This window comes from Elephas maximus, chromosome 15 (assembly GCF_024166365.1).
Source record: "Elephas maximus indicus isolate mEleMax1 chromosome 15, mEleMax1 primary haplotype, whole genome shotgun sequence".
Classification (NCBI taxonomy): Eukaryota; Metazoa; Chordata; class Mammalia; order Proboscidea; family Elephantidae; genus Elephas; species Elephas maximus.
Genome location: NC_064833.1, coordinates 85,037,405 through 85,064,685, shown reverse-complemented (window position 1 = coordinate 85,064,685; position 27,281 = coordinate 85,037,405). Strand labels below are relative to the sequence as shown.

The 27,281-nt window shown below is 40.0% G+C and overlaps 1 protein-coding gene across 3 annotated transcripts in view; it reads right to left on the bottom strand.

The window, feature by feature from the left end:
* The window catches only part of TOX (thymocyte selection associated high mobility group box), a 364,544-nt gene that overhangs the window by 12,291 nt on the left and 324,972 nt on the right, over window positions 1-27,281 (bottom strand). For all 3 annotated transcript variants that reach the window (XM_049854467.1, XM_049854469.1, XM_049854468.1), the window contains exon 6: window positions 16,261-16,341. In XM_049854467.1, the coding sequence (XP_049710424.1) occupies window positions 16,261-16,341 (81 nt within the window). The remainder of the gene's footprint in view (window positions 1-16,260; window positions 16,342-27,281) is intronic.

The following is a 27,281-nucleotide window of genomic DNA, read 5'->3' as shown; positions in this document are numbered from 1 at the left end:
ATGTTTTTATTTTTTATTTCTGTAGTCAATCAGCATCACCTTATTATCTGATAACACAGCATCCCAGAGCAGTAGATATAGACTGTGAACATGTGTATATGTCTCGTGTGTACATAAACACAACAGACACAGGCACACATGACATGTTGTTCAGATATAATTATATAATCACCCCAAGAATTACATCTCAGTGTAATTAAACAAATATATTTATTTAAATTAAACAAACTTAAGTATATACACTTATGATCACCCTGACACATACACAGTCTCCAAATTGTATTACAAGGGGTTTGTGGAAAAACAGATGTCTTTAAAAAATTAATGTTCCATGATAAAATATGTGGGGAAAATAACACTGGGCTAAATAAGGTGAAACAATTTTAGGACTTGTCAGAGCCTTCGGCGTGCTAATGTGCATCCTGAATCTCCACCTGAAGACCACAGAAGCCTTCTCTCGGTGGATCGTTTCACAGCACTAGTCTTCAGTGGACAGCACTGGTTCAGATGTATTCATAAACACCAACATATTCAAAGTGGCAAAAAGAACACGCATTGAATTCACATAGGCAAACTTCTTGCCTCAGATAAACTAACTCTTATTGCCTCAAAATGCATACTTAAATCACATATACCCCGGTATAATATTAAAATAATCCATTGTTTCCTATTTAGTAGAATAGTATCCATAAAGTGAATGTCATATTTTAGGCTCAGGACAGTGACACAATTTCCTTAAGTAGATAGGAAGTAGGTAGCTTCCCAATTACAGCTGGACGAGCTCAGGCTTGGAGATGTGAAGGGTTTTCCTCAATGCCAAATTTGAAATAAATACTGAACCCAATTCTCCTGCATTTTAAAAAATAATCATATCATTCCCCACTCTCTTCCTCCCTCCCATTCTATCTAAGACAGACCAAGGTGACTAGGAAGAACGCCCAGTGACCTACTTCCAACACTGAGCCAATGAAAACCTTATGGGTCACAACAGAATAATGTTTGACATAGTGCTGGTTGTCATCACTAAATACCAAGCACTAGAAAAGGACATTGTGGTTGGTAGAGGGTCATCAAAAACCAGGGAAGCCATCCAACACTATGGCCACAACAGTGGGCCGAAACACACCAATGACCACAAAGATGGCACAGGATCAGGCAACATTTCCTTCTGTTATGTACAAGGTGGCCGTGAGTCGGAACCCACGTGAGGGCAACTAACAACAAGATGCTGAAGGGAGGGAAAAACTCCTTCACCTAAACCAAAAGCCATTTGAGTCTCTCTCTCTTTTTCTTAATCACGCTCACAGCAGGGGAAAAACGCAACTCTGTGAAGTTGTCTCCATGAGCCATATCTGACAACTGTGTGTTTGTTAGTTTTCCCTCCAGTCCTTGCAAAGAGTTTTAGATGTAAGAACTCATCTTTGTGGAAACAATATTCCTGGCACATGACCTGTGGCCATGTCACTGGCAACTAGCACAATCTCTCTCTCTCTCTCAGCTATTTAGAGCAGCCTAATTTGAGACACTTTACTGCTAACCTTACAGAGGTTATCTTTTCTCACAGACTATTATAAACAAAACATTTTGTCTATGCAGCCATTTATTTTCCCTCTAACATCTCCACACTAAAGCATGCAAAGACCAGTACTAGTAATTGTATTTCGAAACAATAACAACTTTTAATTACTAGAAGGACTATGTGCAGACTCAATTAAATAATAGTTCTAAACTTCCAAAAATAATGATTTAGACAACATTTGAAACAAAACCTTAACAAAGAGAGAGGAAAAAATTTTGGACGTTACATTTTTTTCTCTTTACTCTCTAAACTGCTGAATACAAGATGAATGCTGCGTCTGGCCTGGGCGGCACACTTCTACGAGCTCTCTCCCTGTGTCCTCTTTCCAGTGGTGTTCTGGATCATCAAGGCAAGGATTCCTCTCATAGGAGCAACATGACGGAATCTCTGCACCCCATGCATCTAGCACAGTGCAAAGAACAGAGAGCACCACGTGTTCACTGGACAAATGCATACCGATTCTTTTCTGAATGAGTGAACGCTTTCTTGCCATTGCAACCATTTTTATGTGTCTAATTCAGTGACGTTAATTACACTCACCAGTTGCGCAGCCATCGCCACTATTTCCTTCCAACTCTTCATCACCCTTAACAGATACTCAGTACCACTTCAGCAATAGGTCCCCATCTCCTCTTCCTACCCGCCCATGTTAACCACGAATAAACTTTGATCTCTATGTATTTGCCTATTCAAGATATTTCACATAAGTGGAATCATACAATACTTGTCCTTTTGTGTCTGTCTTATTTTGCTGAGCATGTTTTCAGGTTTTATCCATGTTGTAGCACGTACCAGAACTTCCTTTCTCGTTACAGCTAAAATTCCCTTGTTTGTATACACCACATTTTTGTTTATCCATTCATCCATTGATGGGCATTTGGATTGTTTCCACATTTTGGCTATTGTGAATAATGCTGCAAAGAACATCGTGCAAGTATCTGTTTGCATTCCTGCTTTCAAGTCTTCTGGGTATATACCAAAGAGTGGGCTTGCTGGGTCATATGGTAATTCTATGTTTAACCTTTTGAGGAACCACCAAACTGTTCTCTAGAGTAGCTGCACCATTTTACATTCCCACCAACAATGGACGAGAGTTCCAATTTCTCCACATCCCTGCTAACACTTGTTGTTTTCCATATTTCTGATAATAGCCATCCTAGTGGTGATGAAATGGTATCTCATTGTGGTTTTGGTCTGCATTTCCCTAATGACCAATGATGTTGATCATTTTTTCATGTGCTTATTGGCCATTTGTCTGTCTTCTTTGGTGAAATGTCTGTTCAAGTCCTTTGCCCAATTTTTGATTGAGTTGTTTGTCTTTTTGTTGTTGAGTTGTAGGAATTCTTTATATATTCTGGATATGAAACACTTATTTGTTATATTGCTCCCAAATATTTTCTCTCAAACTGTAGGGTGCCTCTTCACTTTGTTGTTACGGAGACTCTTTTTTTTTTTTTTTTATTTTGGTAAATATATAGGTAACAAACATTTGCCCTTTCGACAATCTTCACATGTACAGATCAATGACATTATGTTCATCATGTTGTTTAGCCATCACCATTAACCATTCCCAGATTTTTCCATCACCGTTAACAGAAGCTCAGTGTTCCTTAAGCACTGTGTCATGACATTCCATAAGGCTATTCCTATCTTTGCTGAGACCTCCTGGCAAGACTTGCTGTTTCTTTTCCCAAAACATGAAGAAAAATACGAAGCCTTGAAGAATCTGAAACTCCACAGAACATCAGAATGCTGTTTCCCACCATGCTCTCTGTTCTCAGCATGAACCATACCCTTCCCTACGTAACGCGGAATCATAACCCCTAACACTCTTCTTTGGTTAGGTACCTCCCCTTTATTCCCCACTGGATCTTGGGTGATGGGCGGGCAGCAAGAAAGCTTGTGTCTTTAAGGAAAGGCCCATTTTTAGCTTCAGCTCTGATTAATTCTTAATCAGATTAATACAATAAATAGTCCATCTATCTTAGGCTGGGTTCTCTAGAGAAGCAAAACCAGTGAATCATCTAGAGAGAGAGAGAGGAGATTTATATCAAGAAAATGGCTGATGGGATTGTAGAGGCTGGAAAGTCCCAAGTCTGCAGGCAAGCTGGAGGCTTCTCCTGACTCAAGAAGCTGCAGAGGCTGACAAATTCCAAGACTGGCAGGCAAGCTGCAGGCCAATGGCTCAAAGACTGCTGAGGCTGACAAATCCTACAATTGGCAGGAAAGCTGCTGGCTCAAGTCCCAAGAACCAGAAGTCAGATGAACAGGAGCCAGCTGCAGGATCCAGAGAAAGCAAAAGCCTGCGAGCCGTGCCAGAATGTCCACCTGTATTGGATATAGGCCATACCTCCAAGGAAATTCCTTACAACTGATTGGCTACTCACAGCAGATCCCATCATGGAGATGATCACATTACATGAGATCTCATCATGCAGATGATTTCATCATATGTCTGCCAAACTACATTGTAACTACCAAATCACTGAGAGTCATCGCTCAGCCAAGTTGATGCACAACCTTCACCATCACACCATCTATTAGTTACAGAGCTATTTTATTGTTTTGGAAGATCAGTAGAATAAGTAAATTTTCAATAGCAAACTGCCATGAGTTCATAAGCTAGGTATAGGTCTGAATTATTGTGCTGAAAACAACATATAACTTTAAAGCAATCTAACTAGTTTTATTTTACTTGAACTTAAATGGAAATATAAAGAAATTATCAATCTAATATACTCCACCATTTTGTTTCAGTTAAATTATGAAAGCAAAACTACAATTTTACAAATCAAATATGCTATATATGACAATCTGTACAGCTATCATCTGGAAATTAGAACTATTTTCTCAACATACTCAATAATTTAAGTTAGTTTCTACTTTCAAACACATTAACTATTTTTATTTAGAATTGCCTGTCTGTGTCGATCACCTGACAAATATAAATTTACCGTGTGTGTACACATCTGAAAATAAACCTTTGAATCTGATGTTTTCATCAGAGTAATGTGTCTTTGCTCTTAGCTTCTAAGTATGTTCTATTTTCTATTGGCTTTAGACCAAAAAAAAAAAAAATTTTTTTTTTTTTTTTTTTCTTAGACCACCTATGCTGAAAGGTGAAGGCGGGCAGGAGGGGGGCAGTAGAGACATCCTTCATCTTCTCAGTGGAGACTTCCTTTGACATACACAAAATACGCAAAGGATATAACTCTATGAGCGTGAAGACACTTCTTATTAACCAAGCATTGATTATCCAAGACAGATTCAATCCCATTTACTTTGTAAAATGAAGATAATACAGCATAGTCTCTTAAATGTCTCCCTTCTGGAATGATATGTGCTATAAAAAGGAAAAATTGGCAAAGCAATTGTTATTTAAAATACCAAAGTATAAACATAAGACATAAAACTCAGTGGAAGCAACGATATAGGAGTTGCTGAACCAAATCAAATTAATAGTCCATCTAATTGATTCTTCCTTTCAGCACTGACCAATATTGGGCTCACTGGAAATTAAACAAAATTTATCCACTTACTGAATGGTGCATTGTTACTTCTGGATGAAAAATTTTTCTGGTCCTTGCAGGTGATTAACTTACACCCTGAAGCATGAGATTTTATTATCTTTAAATCACTGTCTGGGCTTCCAGAGTTGGAAATTTTATGTTAACAGCTATAAAATGATCCATCCCATTTTCAAATTCTGGCTCAGTATTTGCCTCAGTAGCTCTTCATGGCATGAATTCTATAAGTTTACTTCATCTGTAAAGTCCTTCCTTTTATTTGCTTCAAATTTACTGTTCTTTAATTGAAGTGAGCATTGTATTTTTTTACTACTGGTCATGGCAATGGAGAACTTTCTGAAATTAATTCAATATTGTCTTGTATATTATACATCAAAAAAAAAAAAAAAAGGCTTCCATTGTTCTCTCTAAATTAGGGTAGGCCAGCTCCTGTACTACTCCTTAAGCTACAAACAAAACCCTGTGTTTGATGTGTGACTATAAAGTCATGAATTGGATTCCTTTCATTGACCACGCCAGAATGCACCCATCCGAAAGTCCCCTCCTTCCAAGTTAGCGGTTTTGAGAAGTGGTACACTTATTTCAACAATGTGGCTTTTACCGGGAATATTTGGGAACTTCTCTCCTGGAATTCTCTTCAGAGCCTGTGGAACACTGTTTTACATATCCTCAGACAACTCTTTGTCTTTGGATGGTGAAATGGATTTTTGGAGACAGCTAATAGTCACTCGAAGCCAAGTCTGTGGGTTATATCTGTGTGATGTTTGCAGAAAAGAATGAGGTGCGAAAACAATCTAACAAGATTGATTTTCTATCATGGCTCATAAACTCTTCCTGATGGCAGTTCTGAAAGAGGAGTTTCAGGAACCTTTGAACTCTGGGAGCAATAATGAAATAAGTTTGTACCCTCCCAAGGTGACGACTTTGAATGCAACATTCATCTTGGGAATGTAAATTCTGGTCTACGTGGTAAAATGAAACTAGTTACATTGCTTTACAGTTATATATTGTTTTCAGCATAATAACTCAGACCTATACTAGGAATTTCTGAGTCTATGGAAAAACTTTATTTCCTCAAGCTTGATTTAATAACCCAACCCAAAATGACCTTAAATGGCATGCAAATAAGGGTTAAGCCAGGAAGCCATAGCATTTTTTGCAGGGCTCATAAAGCCCATTTCATTTAAGAAAGCCACACATATCAATATATGTTTAAAATATCTAGATGATTTCTTATCTTTATAAAGGGATATACCTATGAAGCAAAAAAATTAAAAAAAAATTTTTCTTATTTTTAGTGTCACTTTTAACATTTCTTTATACCAAAGAAGCCTTGGAGACAAATTCAAGTATGGTCCAGCTAAATTGTCAATCATATACCAAGTTTTCCTAGTCCTTTGCCTACCTACCAATAACACTAAAATAATAACTGCTGGCATTTATAAAGCGCTTCCTGTGTTTCGGATTATGAATTGCAGTTTATATAGTGTTTCTTATTTTAACCTCATGGAAACTCTGACGTAGGTCCTACTATCTTCTGGGTTTAACAGAAGAATAAACTGAGACTTAGAACATTTAAGTAACCTACCCCTAAAACATGCAGTTAGCAAGTGGGAAACCTAGAATTTGAACCCAGATCCAGCTGACACAAGTGTGTGTGGACTTCTGCTCTCCTCTACTGAACCCTCCCAGGATTATATAGGTAGGAACTTCTGGAGGTCCTCTAACCTGCGCCCCTCACTTCCATATATGGGAGCACAGAGGCTGGAGAGGCCTCGGAGTCTTCTCTAACCAACTCTTATTTATAATCTATTGGCTTCCTGGTTTGAAATTTCTATATGGAAAGAGATGGTTCACTCAGGTGAGCCCAGAGCTTAGTGATGTCTCCTGTTCAGATTAAATTCCTCTAGTTTGAAATAGACTTTATCTTCTTGTTCTGTATTCAGAGAAAATGGAGCACCGGTAACCACTGTTGCATCTCTAACGCCCGAGATGGGCATGAACAACCCTAAATACAGGTATGCCCCGCTTTGCAAACGCCCGCTTTATGCCACTTCACTTCTATGAAAAGCCTACACTAGTACCTGTTTTTGCTAACAGAAAGAAAGCCAAAGAGGATTTCTGCTTTTACGAAAAAGGGTGAAAAGTGGGAATGGCATTTGGCGCTGACTTTGCAGCAAGCCGTCCGAGAGGCAGCAGGCACCCTGAACGCTGAAAGCGGCAGCACCGAGCTCCTTGCCTGGGAACTACACTCGGCACGTGGGCATCGAGCCGCCGTAGCTTTGAACTCGGTGAGCGTCTGTTAGCAAGGCGTGTCCTAGGCCATCAGAAAAGCCTCAGAGAGCTCCTACGGCTTATATGTGTTATTTGATATGATTCGGTAGGTTATGTTCTGCATCTGGGAACGCGCAAAATTTTTTCCTATATAAGTTAATGGTAATTGCTTCTTTCTTTACGCCATTTCAGTTTACGAAAGTTTTCATAGGAATGCCCTACTTTTGGATAGCGGGGGCAACTTGTATCTGTTTTTCAGGTTAACAATCTCAAATCCTTTCTCCTCTGGTGCTACGTTCTGAGTGTTGACCTTTCAGTCGCTTTTATGTCTTGTTCCTCTGAAATCTTGCCAACTTCTCCCATTACATTATATACCCTAAAATGGAACGATTATTCTAGGGTCTGACCGGTACTGTGTTTATAACACTGTACACCCACATTTGTGGGTCCTGCATCATGACGGGTTTGCACAACAGGAGGTAGCTGACACTGGGCAGGCCAGTCACTGGGATGTGGATGGTGCCACGCTATCAAGGGGTAGCCCTGGCACCACAGCAACAGCATGGTGCAAAGCAGTGGTCCAGGCATTCTGCGGACCCCGAATTCCTCTCGAGGTCTCTGGTCAGCCCCTGCTGGTTGAGGGAGGTGGGTAGAAGTAGACAGCCTTCTAGAAGCCAGCCTCATTTAAGCCAGAACTGCTTTGCTCTTAGCTATTTGTGATGGTTAAATTTTAGGTGTCAACTTGGCTAGGTTATTGACTCAGTTATCTAGGGCTACTATAACAGAAATACCACAAGTAGGTGGCTTTAACAAAGAGAAATTTATTTTCTCACAGTCTAGTAGGCTAGGAGTTCAAATTCAGGGTGTCAGCTCTAGGTGAAAGCTTTCTCTGTTGGCTCTGGAGAAAAATTCTTGTCATCAATCTTCCCCTGGACTAGGAGCTTCTCCAGACAGGAACCCTGGGTCCAAAGGACTCGCTCTGCTCCCAGTGCTGCTTTCTTAGTGGTATGAGGTACCCCCTCTCTGCTTGCTTCCCTTTCCTTTTTATCTCTTATAAGATAAAAGGTGGTGGAGGCCACACCCCAGGCAAACTCCCTGTACATTGGATCGGGGATGTGACCTGGTAAGGGTGTTATAATCCCACCCTAATCCTTTTTACCATAAAATTACAATCACAAAATAGAGGACAACCACACAATACTGGGAATCACGGCCTAACCAAGTTGACACGTATTTCTGGGGGACACAATTCAATCCATGACAGTTAAGATGCCCAGTTGTTTGGTCAAACACTCATTCTAGAAGTTGCTGTGAAGATATTTAAATTTCGTTCTGTTATATATAAGGTCACTATGAGTCAGAGCCAACTTGACAGTAACTAACTTTTAAATCGATTGGTCTCAAGTAAAGCTGATTACCCTTCACCATATGGGTGGGCCTCATCCAATCAACTGAAGGCCTTAAGAGCAAAAACTAAGGTTTCTTGAGGGAGAAGAAATTCTTCCTCAAGACTGTAAACAGACATCCTGCCAGAACTTCGAGCCTGGCCTACAGATTTTGGGGACAAGCCTGCTGGGGTTTCCGGCCTATCACCTGACCTGCAAATTTTGGACTTGCTAACTCTACAATTGCATGAGCCAATTCCTTAAAATAAATCTCTCTCTCTCTATGTATGTATTTGTATATTTTTTGTTGTTGTGTGCCATCGAGTTGATTCCAACTCCTAGTGAGTGACCCTATATGACAGAGTAGAACTGCCCCACAGGGTTTCCTAGGCTGCAATCTTTACAGGAGCAGATCACCAGGCATTTGTCCAGCAGAACAGCTGGTGGGTTTGAACTGCCAACCCTTCAGTTAGCAGCCAATACTTAACCATTATGCTACCATATATGAATATATATATATACACACACACATATATATTCTCACTCTTGTTGGTTCTGTTTCTATTTATTTTAAATCTAAAATTAAATCTATTTAATTTCTGTTTAAGATGAAGGAGGTGGCATATTATTTTTGGGGGGATAAAGTATGTGAAAATCGCTCACGGTACAGAAAAACATGTAAGCTTTGGGATAAACCAGCTAGAAGCCTGAGTCCTTGCTCTGCCACCAGGAGCCTCTGCTTATGGTGACAAGTTGTTTAATCTGTCTAGAGACTGTTTAGAACAAATGAAGCTGCACACTATCTGGCAGGGTTGCTTTGATGACGTGCAGAAATAAGTATAAAATGCCTACATATATTTAAGTGTGGGGCACTTAAAAGCTACTCAATAGAAGGACACTATTTGTATTTTTATTATTATTGGAACAAATTCAATGTCCCACGGAGAATGTATCAGTATTGTCATTTTGAAGTATGAAGGGCAAATATTCATTTATTGGGATCGAGCTTTGTTACTGTTGATAGATTTCAATTCTAATTGGGCCTGGAACCATGTTAATTCATATGCTGGATTAACAGTAAAATAGTTGCTATGGAGTTGATTTTAACCATGGTGACCCCGTGTGTGTCAGTGAAGAACTACGTTCCATAGGGTTTTTTTTTAAATTTTATCATGTTATAGGTGAAAGTTGAAAGCAGAAATTAATTTTTCGTTCAAAAGTTTTATCACAAATTGTCTTGTCACATTAGTTGCAATCCCTGCATTGTGTCAGCACTCTCCCCTTTTCCCGTTCCACCCTGGGCTCTCCGTGTCCATTTGTCCAGTTTTCCTGTCCCTTCCTGCCTTCTCACCTTTGCTTTTGGGCAGGTGTTGCCCATTTGGTCTCGTATACTTGATTGAACTAAGAAGCATGTGCCTTACATGTGATAGTTTGTTTTATAGGCCTGTCCAATCTTCGGCTGAAAGGTAGACTTCGGGAGCGGCTTCAGTTCGGAGTTAGCAGGGTGTCCAGGGGCCGCAGTCTTGGGGGGGTTCCTCCAGTCTCTGTCAGATCAGTAAGTCTGGTCTTTTTTTTTTTTTTTTTGTGAAGTTGCATTTTGTTTCACATTTTTCTCCTGCCCTGTCCAGGACCCTCTATTGTGATCCCTGTCTGAGTAGCCAGTGATGGTAGCCAGGCACCGTCTGGTTTTCTGGACTTAGGCTGCTGGAAGCTGTGGTTCAGGTGATCCATTAGTCCTTTGCACTATTTTCCTCGTGTCTTTGTTTTTCTTCATTTTCCTTTGCTCCAGGAGGGATGGGACCAATAGATATATCTTAGATGGCCGTCCACAAGCTTTTAAAACCCCAAATGCTATTCGCCAAAGTAGGATGTAAAACATTTTCTTTATGAACTGTGTTATGGCCATTGACCTAGATTAGACGTCCTTCAAGACCGTGGTCCCCAGCCCTAAGCCCCAGTAACATGGTCTTTCAAGGTGTCCGGATGTGTCTATGGAGCTTCTATGACTTTGACTTGGTCAAGCTGTGCTGACTTCCCCTATGTTGTGCGTTGTTTTTGCCTTCACCAAAGTTAGCATTTGTCTACTGTCTAGTTAGGGATTTCCCTTCCCCACCCCTCTCCTCCCCCTGTAACTAGCAAAGATCATTTTTTTCTGGGTGCAAACTTTTCTTGGGTTTTTATAATAGTGGTCTTATACAATATTTGTCCTTTTGTGATTGACTGATTTCACTCAGCATAATGCCCTCCAAATTCATTCATGTTGTGAGATGTTTCATGGATTCATCATTGGTCTTTATCATTGCATAGTATTCCACTTGTATGTACCATAATTTGTTCATCCATTCATCTGTTGATGGGCACTTAGGTTGTTTCCATCTTTTTGCTATTATGAATAGTGCTGCAATGAACATGGGTGAGCATATGTCTATTCATGTGATGGCTCTTATTTCTCTAGGATATGTTCCTAGGAGTGGGATTGCTGGATTGTACCATATTTCTATTTCTAGATTTTTAAGGAGGCACTGTATCATTTTCCATAGTGGTTGTACCATTTTATTTTCCACCAGCAGTGCATAAGAGTTCCAGTTGTACTGCAACCTCTCCAAAAAAAAAATTTTTTTTTTTAATTAGTGCCAGTAATGTCAGGGTGAGATGGTTTCTCATTGTAATTTTGACTTGCGTTTCTCCAATGGCTTCTTATCGTGAGCATTTCCTCGTGTGCCTCTCAGCCACTTGAATGCCTTCTTTGGTGGAGTGTCCATCTGTTCATATCCTTTGCCCCTTTTTCCACATAGGGTTTTTAGTGGCTGACTTTTTGGAATCGATCACCAGGCCTTTCTTCCGATACACCCCGTGTGGACTTGAACCTCCAACCTTTTAGTTAGCAGCTGAGTGTGTTAATCATTTGCACCATGCAGGGATTCCACTATGCTGGATTAGATGGTCTATGATATATTTAAACTAAAGAAAGTAACAATACGAGGAGGGGAGGCCCTATGTATCCCTAGGCTCAGTTTCATGGGAGGAGTCAATGTTCACTGTCCGTTTCCGTTTTGGATGTGCTCTGTAAGAAGCAACTAATCTTCAGAGTATGGCTTCAAATCTTTCAAGTATGAGGAGAGGTTAACTTTGATCTGTTTGCAGTCATCCTTGTGTTCTCAGCACCTAGCGCTGTGCCTGACATGGAACAGCCATCTCGCAGCCCTGGAATGGATTCAGAGCGTGCCCTGGAGTTCAAGCAGCTGGAAGTACAGACTATGTGGCAGCTCCACATTAGCAAGGGGAGATCCGTTGGTCTCAGGATGCAATGCCTGACTTGGGGAAACGTACTTCTGGAGGAGCAAATCCAAGTGGCCAGCAAGAGCTCAGGAAAAGGGACACTGCGCCCTGGCTAAGAAATTTTCCATGGACAAAAATGAACTTAGCAGAGAAAATATCAACTCAATGCCACTGACTCCTGGGCTGTTTGTATGGGTGTCTGAAGGACGCGCATCAAGCATGCTACTAGGACCCTCCAGCAGTGTGGATCAGCAGAAAACGTTATTGTGGAGGCAACTGGCTACCTGTGATACTTTTCCTCTTCAGTGAAATGTTGACAATCACGCCAACTTTGAGGGGTAAGGTATGAGGATCAAGCCAACGCATGCATGTAAAGTGATCTTTAGTAAATCTGATCATGCCATCTCCTACTGAAGCCTACTCGGGCGCTCACCCTGCACTGAGAACAAAACCCAAGCTCCCTTCAGAGCCCGGTGATGCTTCTATCATTTGGCTTCTGACTGTGCCCCAGCTTCAGTTCAAACCACTCTCTCTCCGTTCACTGAGCTCCAGCCACATGGACCTCCTCTCCATCCAAAGAGACACTTTCACCACCACGGGGTCTCTGCCCTTGCTCTGCTGCTGCTGGGTCTGCATGAGCCTCAGGATCTCTTTGCTTCTTTCCAGCACCTTCTCTTCCTTTGGGTCTCACTTCAATGTCACCTCGTCAAAGAGGCCTTTCCAGACCATCCTACCAGATCCCTCACTTACTTTCTTCAGAACAGTATATTCTCAAAGATCTTGAGCATTTATTAGTTTCTATTTTTTAACTGTGGTAAAAGTATGTATAAAAATACATTTGCTGATTCCACAATTTTTAACACACACAAGTTAGTGGCATTGAGTACATTCATCATGTTGTACAGCCACTGCTATTCTTTTCCAAATCATTCCACCACCACCACCACTGACAGTGTCCTCTAGGCAATGGCTCTCCCTTTTTCCTCCCTCATACCCCTGCTAACCACTAATAAGCTTTGGTCTCTATGTTGTTGTTGTTAGGTGCCGTGGAGTCGGTTCCAACTCACAGCGACCCTATGTACCACAGAAAGAAGCACTGCCCGGTCCTGCACCGTGCCCGCAATTGTTGTTATGCCTGAGCCCATTGTTGCAGCCACTGTGTCAATCTATCTTGTTGAGGGTCTTCCTCTTTTTCTTTGACCCTGTACTTTACCAAGCATGATGTCCTTCTCCAGGGACTGATCTCTCCCGACAACATGTCCAGAGTTTGAAAGACGCAGTCTCACCATCCTTGCTTCTAAGGAGCATTCTGGTTGTACTTCTTCCAAGACAGTTTTATTTGCTCTTTTGGCAGTCCATGGTATATTCAATATTCTTTGCCAACACCACAATTCAGAGGTGTCAGTTCTTCTCTCTAGATAAGTGGGATCTATATATATCTCATATCTATATGTAAGTGGGATCGTACAATATTTGTCCTTTTGTGTCTGGCTTATTTCATTTTTTTTTTTATTTCATTTAGTATAATGTTTTCAAGGTTCATCCATGTCGTAACATGTTATCAGATCTCCATTTCTCTTTACGGCTGTGTAATATTCCATTGTATGGACAGACCACAGTTTGTTTATCCATTCATCTGCCGATGGATATTCAGGTTGTTTCCATCCTGGATTCTGTGAACAGTGCTGCAATGAACACTGGTGCACAATTAATTTATGTTTTTATTATTGGTTCATTATTGGTCTCCTCAGTACATCTGCCTTATTCTTCTCCTGTGTCCTCTGAGCCTGGCACAGTGCCTGGCACAGACCATGTGCCCAGGATAATCTGCCAAATGGATGCATGAATGGAGGAAAATAAAGGAGTTCAGCTGACTCCTTGTGGTTATCTGGAATTGTAACTATTGTTATCAAGTAGCGTTTTTGTGACTGCACTTACTGATCTTTCAGAATACAGAAATCATTATCATTTATAACATATCAAAAGTATATAACAGAAAATGTATGTGTAAATAGGAATGGCTTTTTTTTTTTTTACCATGTCATAATTTAAAATGGAAAAGTAATGGATTTTCCCATATGTCATGGAAGGGTAGGCTGGCAAATTTTCTGTACATGCCTACAAGGTTATACTGCAAATATCCATTCCATATAACGTCAGAGGGTTACTTTTTTCCTGGGAGCGGGTGTTTGGAGCTTTCCTTCAATTTGTACACACACAATAGACAGTTGTATATAAATGCATATTCAACAGCTCCAGCAAAATTCCTACTGTCAAGGAGGAGAAAATGTCAGAGTAAGCTGTAAAAAAAAAGTGCTTGGTTTTTTAAAATGTGGAATTGGCAATTCGCAGCATTTATACAAATTGCCATAGACTGTGGGTTGCAAGTGAAGAGCGAAGAGTAAGAAAAGTTGCAGCTAAGAGCAAATCTGGGGACACTTGTTTGGAAAGTAGAGGCTTAGTCAGTACACTAGCATTCTGGCAATCTGCACACCATTACCTAGAGTGCTCTGCATTGGGACCGAGCTGCTAGGTATTGATTTTCTCATATGCAAAATGCTCTGACTAAAACTCATGCCCAAAAGAGACCGATCTTGGATGAAACAGGGGAATTACTTTTTAAAGTTCTCCTTGTATTTTGGCCATGCTGATTTGGAACAAAATCGTCAGGACTATTTAGTCTGAGAGCTGACTGGATTTAACATCCGGGACCTTATTTTCTGCGATAATTTTGCACACTTTCTGTGAATTCTGTAATTATACAGAAACGTGAGGCAGTATCAGCGGAAAATACAAATAGTTTCAAAAGGAGTTAGCTAAATTAAAAAGTGAGAAATCCATAGTGAGATAATACAACAGACTCTGGTTAAATAACAAATGATAACCTTTCCCACAATACTAATATTTTAGAGGTAGACATAAAGTTGAATTAAACTGATGGTCGGCTGAAATTTTTGTGTACTTGCATATTGTGTTCTTTTCTTCTCTGCATCACCATAAAAAAAAAAAAAGAAAAACCAAACCAACCAAACCCGTCGCCATGGACTCCGTTCCAACTCACAGGGACCCTATAGCACAGAGTAGAACTGCCCCATGGAGTTTCAAAGGAGCCGCTGGTGGATCTCACTGCCGACATTTTGTTTAGCAGCCGAGCTCTTAACCACTGCACCACCAGGGCTCATATTCAGTGCATATTTTCCCCAATTAAAAAATAATTTCTGTAATTGTTTTAGAGTTGATAGAATGGGGGTGCATATTTGTGAATAAAAATGAGTTTTTTGTTTTGTTTTGTTTTGTTTTGGAGTGAGTGGGATGAAGTCCTGAGCCTCAAGCCCTAAAAAGCAGCAGCCAGATCTGAGTTTGAGATGACGCAGTTTTAGCCACATACGGACTCAGCCCCAGCTCTCTGAGGTTACCTCCCTGAGAAGTATATTAACCAGAGATCTCACAGGGTCAACTCTTGAGTATCTGTAACAGAAAGGACCATCGTTGTTGTTGTTAGTTGCTACTGAGTCAGGGCGAGCCCACGCGTGCAGAGTAGAACTGCTCCATAGGGTTTCCAAGGCTGCGACCTTTTGGAAGCATGTCGCCAGGCCTGTCTTCTGAGGCACCTCTGGGTGGGTTTGAACTGCCAATCTTGTACCACCCAGTGACTCCTCCAGAAAGGACAAACTGAGATCACATCCATTCATTTGAAAATAAAAATACCACTTAGGAATAGTCTATGCTTTAGAATATCTTAAACAGAAAAGACTAGATATTTTAAAGCATAAACTATTCTTAAACGGTGTTTTTATTTTCAAATGAATGAACGTGATCTCTTTCTGTGGCAGGCTTACCTCCTAATAATGCAGTATTAAGGCTAGGATTTAAGAATGGGCATTTCCTCAGCAAGGGCCAACGGGATGGGGGAACGGAGTTCCCGGGATATGGAAATAGAAAGTTGGCTCAGGACTACGAACGGACTGTGACTAGCCCATCCATCCCCAAATCCACAGGTAGACAATACAAAGAGCCCGGAAGATGCTGCTCTGGTCTTTTAGGCATGAAGAAATATTTCCATAACATATCGCTTTGTGTAGGATTTACTTTTTCTTTTACAACAAAGAAGATTGTGCAAAAATGCTAAAAGTGATCTTTTATGCTTTTAAATTACTATCAAAGTCTGCACCTAGATGGCCAGAATCCATCACAATACCAGACAATTGCAGGTTACCTTGGAGACCAGGCTGGCTCTATAGGCTGCTAGTTGCTTTAGGTACTCCTTCTTTGCAGCCTCGGTTTTCTTTTTATAGACCTGTAACAACAACAAAGAGCCTTAAATTAGAAAGTACATCTGCTTTTGTTTTCAGAGAGGTGCAGTGCAGAACAGTAATACACACACACACACACAATAATACCTATTTCCCCAAAGATTCTGTTTGCTTAAAGTCTAGTAGAAGTGATCATTCTACTGAAACAGCTTTTTAAGAACTATGCCAATAGACCAGATAAGAAGAGGATGAATAGTAAAATTTTACATTTTACAGAAAGCCTATGAGAAGATTTATGTGGGCTAGTTTGAGAGTGGTAGTAGTTGGCTTAGAAAGAAAGACAGCAGTGAAGAAGGTTTCCAGGGAATCTACATATGAATAAAGAAAATATTCGTATGCATATAATGGACAGATAATCCTACAGTGCCCTCAAATCCTGCTATATAGGTTCCACGTGTTTCCATAAAAATAAGGACAGAATTAAAAGAAGAGAAATTATGTTCAATAAACAAATCAAAGGGACAGGATGAGGTTTGGAGCGTCATCACTTTTAAAAAAAATTCTGAACTTTGAAGTCCTGTCTGCATCTCCTAAGCCTCAGGAATCAGGGACAGAAGTTAAGGACCCCATTGGGGGTGGCATGGGAACCAGGAGTGGGTAAAGATGGCATGCGTTCAGTGAGCCCGTTCTGGTCCTGTCCTGCCAACGAAAACATGGGTGACCCGCATCTGTGAGTGAATACCTTGTTTTGAAAAGGTAAAAATGTCCCGAAATGAATTTTAGTTTTCAGAAGCTTGCCCGTTTGAGGGGGAATCATCTTGAAAATAAAAGTGAAATCATCCCAAACTGAACAAACGTAACTGAAAAATGACTTGAGAGTATGGAAGAGGGTACATCATTAGTGCGGCAACTGGAAGACTAGCAAAGTGAACACATGTGGTTGTCTGCTGCCCTTCAGTTAATCCTTGCAAGGCTTTGGGGTATATTTTGGTAATGTTTTGAAGTCAGGCCTGAAGAACAAAATGTTCTCCACTATTTCCTTCTTAAGTCAAAATGTAGTTTCACTGATGTAACTATTTCAAATTTCCCACACCTTGTGTCTCACAGCAGAGAGCCAGGCTTGGCTAAGAGCTGGCAAGGCAGAGCTCAAAAAAACAGACACAGATCAGTATTGAAAAGCAGCTTTAGCGTTAGTCAGAATACTTAAATACCAATTATGCCTAAAGACCAAATACCTGCCCAAGTTGGTAGCAGAGCCTAGCTTCTAAGGCTGATGGTGGTTTTCTGAGCCCAGAAGTCGAATGAGAAATGCAAGATGTGACAATTATTATTTACTTGCGAATATTTCAATTAAAGGAGAACATTTTACTTAAGGTAAACAAATGTCTAACCTTGTTAACAGAATTATAACAGGACTGTATGAAATGAATGTGCTAATTGTTCTTCTTTATGAGTTGGAATTCACTCAATGGCAATGGGTTTGTTTTATTTCTTTTTTCTTGGTTTTCAGTCTAGACTTCTATTTGGCATTTCAGTCTAACAAGTCAATTAAAATAAGGCAATTAAGAATGAGTCCATATTATCATATAATCATTGTACCAGTTTTACTAAATAGGACATAGTTAAAGAAACTTAAAAGTCTATTTAGAAGCTTTTTCAGTAAAAAGCAAATAAATCCTTCAAGTATAAGAGTCTTCTATATTTAGTGAGCTAATTATGGGAAGCCAAATTCCGATTTATTTTTGGAAATTCACACATAAACAGACAAATGCTATAGCAGAGCAAATGCCTTGAACAATATGGCCTGTGCCTACTATATGTGTTGGTTCAGCCACAGTCAGAAACAGAGTTCTCCTGCTTTTTATTGTTGTATTTTTTTCTTGAGAGACATATTTCTGTTTATTGGCTTTCCTTAAACTTCTTTCTCCAAGACATAATTTATAATTAATGGTCTTAAACTGACAATGTTTACATTTACTTTTAATGCGTTAAAATGGTTTCAAGAGGGATTTTCTCCCACACTGATAGAAATCCTGTTCATGACTTTGAAGCAAATATTTAGTAAATGTATCTTTGATGTTAATATGTATTTGTATAACCTAAGGATTTCCATCATTTATTATGAATATGCTACTCCAAGTGACCCCCATTCAGCTAACTAATGTTTGCTTAGCTTCCAGAGGCTTTTTTTTTTTTTTTAAACATAACACACTTTGGTCCCTACCATTGCCCAAAGCATCATTTTCTAGGTAGGAATAGAAAGACAGCATTGCCAGAAGGCCTGATGCAGCTTCTATCATCTTTCTTTCATTTGGTTTCTTCTGAAACAGCTATAGTGTTGCCGTCTCTTTGTTGGGCTCCTGGTAGTTAACATCGCACAAAGTATTGGCATTTCTGCAATTTGTTGTTTAACACCCATGGGAGAAATTTAGCTAACTCAATGCATTTCAGCCTGAATCTGCCCCTGGCTTCACAAAGGGATCAATGTTGTTAGGAGATACCTGACTAGCGCTCTGGAGGCCTTGTTTTCTACCAATGGCTCCCTGTTGGCTATTGATGATTGGCTACGTGGGATCATTGCCTAACTGCCTAAATAACACTTTAGAAAAGGGTAAACTCATCACGTCACATTTCCTGGAGCGAAGAAGCTTCTCTTCTCTGAATAGCTGCAGATGTTCCGAGGGAGGATTTCAAGAGGTCTATTACCGTACTGGAAACCCCGGTGGTGTAGCGGTTAAGTGCTACGGCTGCTAACCAAAGGGTCAGTAGTTCAAATCCGCTGGGCGCTCCTTGGAAACTCTATGGGGCAGTTCTACTCTGTCCTGCAGGGTTGCTATGAGTCAGAATCGACTCGATGGCACTGGCTTTGGTTTTTGGTTTTATTACTGTACTTGCCTTTAAAGGGTAGGAGCCCAGATCAGAATTAAAATCTGAGATCCTTCAGCCCTCACCCCCACCCCAGCAAGCTGAACTCCCACCTTTGGAAACTGCCTAATGTCTACAGCATGGTTCATCCTGTACGTCTTTCTCATGCTACCTTCTAAAAATGCACAGGAATTCGTTTAAAATTCTACATTTGATGGAAGTCTCTGAAGGATGACCTCAAATATATGAGACAATGAGAAAAGAATATTTAAGAATTCCATATGCCAGTAGTGGGGAAAATTCTTAAGAAGTGGGGAAATTCTTCCTTTCGAACAGATATTTAAAAATTACCCACAAAAAGTTCCTGGCAAACTTTTTCAAAAGCCTCTGTTCACAGATGGAGACAGTCCTGTACTTGTGGAAACCAACAATGAGTCGGGCTGCCTTGGGCAATGACCGTGCACTACCATGATCAAGGACACAAACCTCGTAGCCTATAAGGATGGGTCTGACTTATGTCAAAGTTAGGTTGGGGAGAGAAGCGGTCCCTCCCTCTCTCAGGGAAAGACAAACATTTTAAAGGTATATGATTCATACAGTAAATATTAGTACTCGGTTGAGCTACAAAATGGCTTCCAAATGGTCGACAGCTGTTTGAAATAAAGTGCAAAGTTGGCCAGATGAGGATTTAAAAACTGTAATACATCATTTATCATTTTCCACAGCTCATCCAAACACTTTTGAATTCATCCTGTCCTAATTCAGTTATGTGCTGTGGTTTGTTATTCTAAGAAAGCTACCATAGCCTAGCTAAGGACTGCATCTCAGTGGTTAAATGAAAACATATAATGGCTAAACTAAAACATACATAGATAGATAGGCATCAAATAGCAATTCTGGAGATCTAGATCCTGTTTGTGTAGTTTAGTAAATCACTGAATCATTTCTAAAATGCTCTCAATACCAGTATGTACATATATTTTATAGGCTATTGTTGTTATTGCTGTCAAGTCTATTCCGACTCACGACAACCCCATATGTGCAGAATAGACCTGCTCCATAAGTTTTCAAGGCTGCGACCCTTCAGAAGCAGATTGCCAAGCCTGTCTTCTGAGGCACGTCTGGGTGGGTTTGAACTACCAACCTTTTGGGTAGTAATCGAGTGCTTAACTGTTTACACCAACAGGAACTCCTATACTTGTAGATTAATAACCTCTAATTAAAATCATCAATTCAATAGCAATGACTACCATAAACAGAAAAAGGTTCTAATAAATCTGTCTTACTCTTTTACTTTCTGTTCCTTTCTCAAACTATCCTGTATTCTGCACCTATGAGCCGGAACTGACTCGATGGCACTGGGTTTTTTTTTTTTTTTAATCCCTGATACAGAAAAGCAAAAGTCTTATAGTTTAATTCCTTCTTCCTTCCTCCTTTTCTGCCTTGCCCTTAGTTAATCTCCAGTCATAGTTTATTTCAACAAAGTCTTTACAGAAATAATAAGAAAACATTTAAGTTCTTTCAATTCTGGACTCTATTCAAATGCTATAAAAAAAAAAAACTAAAAGGCATTTTGCTTTTTTGGTTAACTTCAAATGTATTTCTTTCAACTGCAAGTTTATTTTTATGGAAAATGCTTAGAAAGATATTTGTATAAGGAATAATGAATTAATCACAATTCCCTGCCATATTCTTTAGAAATTTAAAGTTTGTGGCTTCTTTCAATGCTGTTATTATTTACATGCATCTGTATTTTATATAGAACCTTACCCTTAAATGTGGTAAAATTTCCATCTTGTGTAACTTGCTCAGTTTTCTCAAGTGTTCCAAAAGCCTAAGAACTTTATAACATGGTATTCAGAGGATTGAAAGTATTATAGAATATGGTAAAAATCTTGCTATCATTTCTTTTTGAAGACTGCTTGATCTATCTAAGGGGTCTAAACAGTTTTGATGTGACCTGTTTCTGGAATGGCAGGTACCAGACGCAAGCTCCTTGCTTGAGAAAATAGCTACAAGATAGTCATCTGTTTTACTTATTGAGTGAGGGTGACTAGGGCCAGTCCAATGTTGTTCAATTACATTTAAAAATATACTGAGAGTCTATAAATGACCTGAAGCCCTGGTGGGGCAGTGGTTAAAGGACTCCGATGCTAACTAAAAGGTAAGCAGTTCGAACTCATCAGCGGCTCAGGGGGAGAAAGATGGGGCAGTCTGCTTCCTTAAACATCTACAGTCTTGGAAAGCCTATGGGTCTTTTTCTCTCTGTCCTATAAAAAAAAAAAAAAAAAAAAAATTTATAGGCTTGGAGGAAGCCCTAGTGGCATAGCGGTTAAGAGCTATGGCAGTTAATCAAAAGGTCCGCAGTTCCTATTCACCTGCCGCTCCTTGGAAACCCTGTGGGGCAGTTGTACTCAGTCCTATAGGGTTGCTATGAGTTGGACTTGACTCGATGGCAATAGGTTTTTTGTTTGTTTGTTTTCATAGCAAGTGTATGGCAAAACTGTGGTGTGAATCAAATCAATGTGGTGTTAAAAGATCCGTCTTTGTTTCAATTCCTCCTCTGAGCAGCTGAGAACATCCCCAGTTGAGTCTGCCTCTCAGACTCCTGACTGCAGGGGCCTTGTCGTCTTCTTTATTTTCCAGATCTTGGTTTCTTTTTTTTACTGTACTTTAGACAAAGGTTTACAGAACAAACTAGTTTCTCATTAAACAATTAGTACACATATTGTTTTATAACATTGGTTTACAACCCCACAACATGTCAACGCTCTCCCTTCTTGACCTTGGGTTCCCTATTACCAGCTTTCCTGTCCCCTCCTGCCTTCTACTCCTTGCCTCTCGGCTCGTGTGCCACTTTAGTCTCGTTTTGTCTCATGGGCCTGTCTAATCTTTGGCTTGGAGTGACTTCATTACTGAACTAAAACGGTATCCAGGGGCCATACTCTCAGGGTTTCTCCAGTCTCTGTCAGGCCAGAAAGTCTGATCTTTTTTTGTGAGTTGGAATTTAGTTCTACATTTTTCTTCAGCTCTGTCCGGGACCCTCTGTTGTGATCCCCGTTAGAGCAGTCAGTGGTGGTAGCTGGGCACCATCTGGTTGTACTAGACTGAATCTGTTAGAGGCTGTGGTAGATGTAGTCCATTAGTCCTTTGGACTAATCTTCCCGTGCGTCTTTAGTTTTCTTCATTCTTCCTTGCTTCTGACGCGGCAGGGCCAGTGGAACATCTCAGATGGCTGCTCACAGGCTTTTAAGACCCCAGACGCTACTCACCAAAGTAGAATGTAGAACATTTTCTTTATAAACTATGTTATGCCAACTGAGCTAGATGTTCCTGGAGACCATGGTCCCTGAAGCCCCCAGCCCAGCAATTCGGTCCCTCAGGGAGTTTGGATGTGTCTATGGAGCCCTTTTGTGATTGATTTATTTCACTAAACATAATGCCCTCCAGATTCATCCGTGTTATGAGATGCTTTGCAGTTCTTTATCGTTGTGTAATACTCCATTGTGTGTATGCACCACAGTTTGTTTATGCATTCATCCGCTGATGGACATCTAGGTTATTTCCATCTTTTTGCTATTGTGAACAATGCTGCAGTGAACAGGGGTGTGCATATATCTATTTGTGTGATGAGTCTCATGTCTCTAGGATATATTCCTAGGAGTGAGATTTCCCTGGATCATATGGTATTTCTACTTCTAGCTTTCTAAGGAAGCGCCATATCATTTTCCAAAATGGTTATATCATTTTGCACTCCCACCAGCAGTGCATAAGAGTTCTGATCTCCCTGCAGCCTCTCCAACATTTGTTATATTCTGATTTGTGCCAGTAATGCCCAGGTTAGATGGTATTTTATCGTGGTTTTGATTTGCATTTCTCTAACGGTCAGTGATTGTTTTTGAACGGTCAGTGACTGTGAGCATTTCCTCATGTGTCTGTTGGCGACTTCAGTGTCTTCTTTGGTGAAGTGTCTGTTATTTCCTTTGGGGGGCCTTGTCTTCTTGTTTATTGCTGAAGCCCCAAAATTCAGGGCAGTGCTTGGTACACAGTAGGTGCTCAGTAAATATTTGAGTGTATAATCCTTGGTCTCAGGTTGTTCCTTATATGAATCAGCATTAGCGTGACTCTTACATGGATTATTGAATTGCACCTTCTAAATTAAAATGTACGTCAAAGGTAATAGAGGGTTTGCTATACAGGTGTTCAACCCGCCCCACACATTCTTACATATTGTCGTTAAGTATTATAATTATGGACATATTATGTATGTGATAATACACAAAGCACAACAGGCTTGACTATTATGTTAGATTTATTTTCTTACCAATATCATGAACACTTTCAAGTGAAATATGTTTCCACCATGTGTGTAGGAGAATATATTTGTATGTGTGTACTATGTACTATGTATGAAGGCATGCAGTAATCACATTTGTATATCCATAATTCCATGCATATATAAATACCTGCAATTTAGAAGTACAATATTCTCACCATTTCATGTAATTTTAATTGCCCAGTTTCAAATCTTTTGAATATAAAATTTTCTTCGATTTTACAGTTTTTAAATTCACAATTGTTTTACGTATCTTTTCACTCCTAGTTTTTTTTTTTTTTAATGTCTTAGCCACTCCTAGTTTTTTTTAAAAATTGGGGAAACGCATGATGTTTATAAGGAAATGGCCACGATAAACACAAGGGTGAATGTTATACTGCGATGGGATTTTAGTTAACCTTAAGTACTGCTGACATAACAGCCACATTTTATAAGAAAACACAAGACAACACAACAAAAACAACCCGCCAGCCTTCATGTAGTGGGCGTCTGAGCTCCAATGCGGAGTAAATGATTTGATTCTGTGGGCTCCGAGGATTTGTTAGCTGCCTCAGAAGTGTAATTCTGGCTCTTCATATCCCTGCTGCTTCTAATTTAGCAGGACAGGCTCATAATTGAAGCAAATTAACTATTTACACTTGCCACTTCTACTGGGGGAGAGGACACAGCAGCGGGAAAGAAGGAGTGGGAAATTATATTCTTCCCACTTGTGTCAGATTTGCCCTTATATAAACACATTAACAGTAATTTCATGAGGCGTCAAACATAGGAATAAATACTGAGGGATAAAATAATGAGGTGTTGCTATCGAGCTGAATTGCTGTGGCTAACGTCCTTGGATATGAATTATGCATCCTGAAAGAAGGCATATGTTACAGTATTCAGACCGTTTTCCTGCAAGGGAGATCTGCTCATTAGGCTTGGGATCGCTAGGTAAATCCACTTTCCCCTTCCACGACAGTGAAGCAGTTACCAAAATACACTCTGGGCTCACGTGGGATGTGGTTTCTCCCCAGCGCACCCCACTCTGAAGCAGCCTTCCGCTCCGTTTTTGGCCTAACAGCATGTTCATTTAGCTCTTTGGCTGAAGCTTTAAAACCATTTAATGCAATGTAAACAAGAACATTTTGTTTGTAATTTGCTAAATGTATTACAGCCTGGCTGTGTCTCCAATTAGGAACCGAAGGTTCATTTAGTGATTTACATCTGGTTCCGATTTAAGGTGGCTTTCCTTTTCTACTTAAGAGCAGCCTTTCTGTGGTTGCAAATGACCCAAGAACCCTTTATAGCTCTTTGGACCAACCCCTTCTGCTTCACAGCTGGATGGATTCCCATTTAATAGGGTTTGGTTTGTTCTATATCCTCACGGTAGACCTATGTCCTGCATTATGATAAGCAGAATAAGAGAATTCAGAAACGAGTAGATGGATGGAAATTTTGATGGAATCTCATAAAAAAAGATGCTGATGGTTACTGAAACTCTAAGGAGTCTAACACAAAAGGCGCGATACTGTTAACTTAGGATTTTTTTTCTTTCTCTGTAGGTTCCAGCCAGTGAAAACTAAGTAGCAAAGCCCAACATCACAGCGATACTTAAGTTTTATTTTCCTTTCTCCATCTGGTGCCTTTTAAAACAACTTCGTAGGCCTCTGGAATGGGCTCTCCATTGTCTTACGATTCATTAGCATTTAAAACCTCCGGTTGGAATCCCAAACACAACTCTGTGCCCATTCCAGGTTCAGCACAGTCTTCTGTCTTCCAAAGTATTAAAATGGCAAGCTCTCTGGTGTGTGACGTTTGCTCAGTGGCTTTGGTAGGCACGATTCATAAGGGAGGCTTGTGCTCCTCAGAGGATTTTTATCGCTTCTTTCAGCTTCCTTTTGATTTTTCTTCTTTGAAAGAGTCTTCACAGAAAGCAAAGTACATATAGTTCCTCACTCACCATGGATTTTGAAAATAAAGATCTACGTGCAGCAGCGGCTCCTTGCTCCCGCCTACACTCCACAGTGAGAAAGCATGTGATATAAACACACAGCGGCTCTATTAGTCATGTCCCCTCTGGCTGTCAAGAAAACAGTCAATTGCAATCTCACTAATAGCTGTTTTCCCTTAAATATTGTAATTTTCTAAGCCCCCAATAAGTCAGCAATGGTTTTGTCCATTTTCCCCAGTTTTTGTTTACATTTGTTGCTGTTCATAATTGTGGGCTACTAGGACAACAGGATTTTTTGAACAATTGTGGCACGTGGCAGCCTGGCCTTCTATTCGAACCAGCTGCCTACACAATGCCAAGAGCATCATGTTGGCTTGTTTTGAAACATGCACGTTTGTCCTAAATTCTGAAGTTTAATAGTCTGCCTCTCATCTGGCTCTAGCAATAGTTCTTTAAAAATAAATAACCCTACACGTGCTCCCCCAATTTGAATATTAAATGAAAGTAAAACACAATTAATTTAGTTTGAAGCAGAGATATGATATTATGTTGGCACAATGAGTCAACATAAAGGGAAAGAACAGGTGGTCATACACCGTAATAACACTTTGGGATATTTTGCAGAAACTCTCTTGATGCCCCAATGTGAATTCCAGGCAGACGTGTTTGCTCTGCTGGCAATTCTTCCAAACGGTTAGAGGAAGGGCTGCCACTTAGGAGCAGAGCAGTGGCTCATTCCATGCAATATGCTTCCTCTTGTAAGTGCAGCATCTGATGGTGCCCACTCAGCCCTCTATCTGCTTGTGCCGGGGATAAGGCTGCACAAGCTGTGGATCACAAAACATACTTTCTAGCATGATCTGCAGTCTCACTATCTTTATTAAGCAAGATCATCTGTGAACAGCAGGGCTTTGAACTGGTTCATTCTGGTTTGGACCCCTACTAAGAATTTGCATTTCCACCCCAGATATACTGAATCAGAATCCACATTTTAGCAAGATCCCCAGGTGATTCTTAAAAACCACAAAATCCAGTGAAGCTGTCTAGGCCAGGGATTTTTTTTCTTGGGAGATTTTTTTTTTTTACCTCTTCAATCTCTTCTTTTGTTATGGGGTTTATTTAGCTTTTCTACCTCGGTTTGTGTTAGTTTAGGTAGGCAGTGTGTTTTTAGAGATTTGTCTATCCTCTAGGTTTTCAAATTTGTTGAAGTACAATTTTTTACAGTATTCTATTATGATCGTTTTTATTTCATTTGGGTCTGTTGTGATGTTGCCCATCTTGCTTCTTATCCTTATTCACCAGTACTAAAGCTATTTCAGAGCATCGAAAATGAAGGAATACTCCTGAACACATTCTATGAAACCAACATAGCCCTGATACCAAAGTCAGGAAAAGACACCACAAAAAAAAGAAAATTACAGACGAATATCCCTCATGAACATAGACACAAAAATCCTCAACAAAATTCTAGCCAACAGAACTCAATAACATATCAAAAAAATAATTGATCATGACCAAGTGGGATTCATACCAAGAATGCAGGGATGGTTCAACATTAGGAAATCAATCAACGTAATCCATCACATAAATAAAACAAAAGAACCACATGATCTTATCAATTGATGCAGAAAAGGCATTTGACAAAATCCAACACCCATTCGTGATAAAAGCTCTCAGCAAGATAGGAATAGAAGGGAAATTTCTCAATGCAATAAAAGGCATTTGTACAAAGTCAACAGCCAATATCATTCTCAGTGAAGAGAGACTGAAAGCATTCCCCTCAAGAATGGGAACCAGACAAGGATGATGTGATGGCTAAAAATGTGTGTCAGCTTGGCTGGGCCATGATT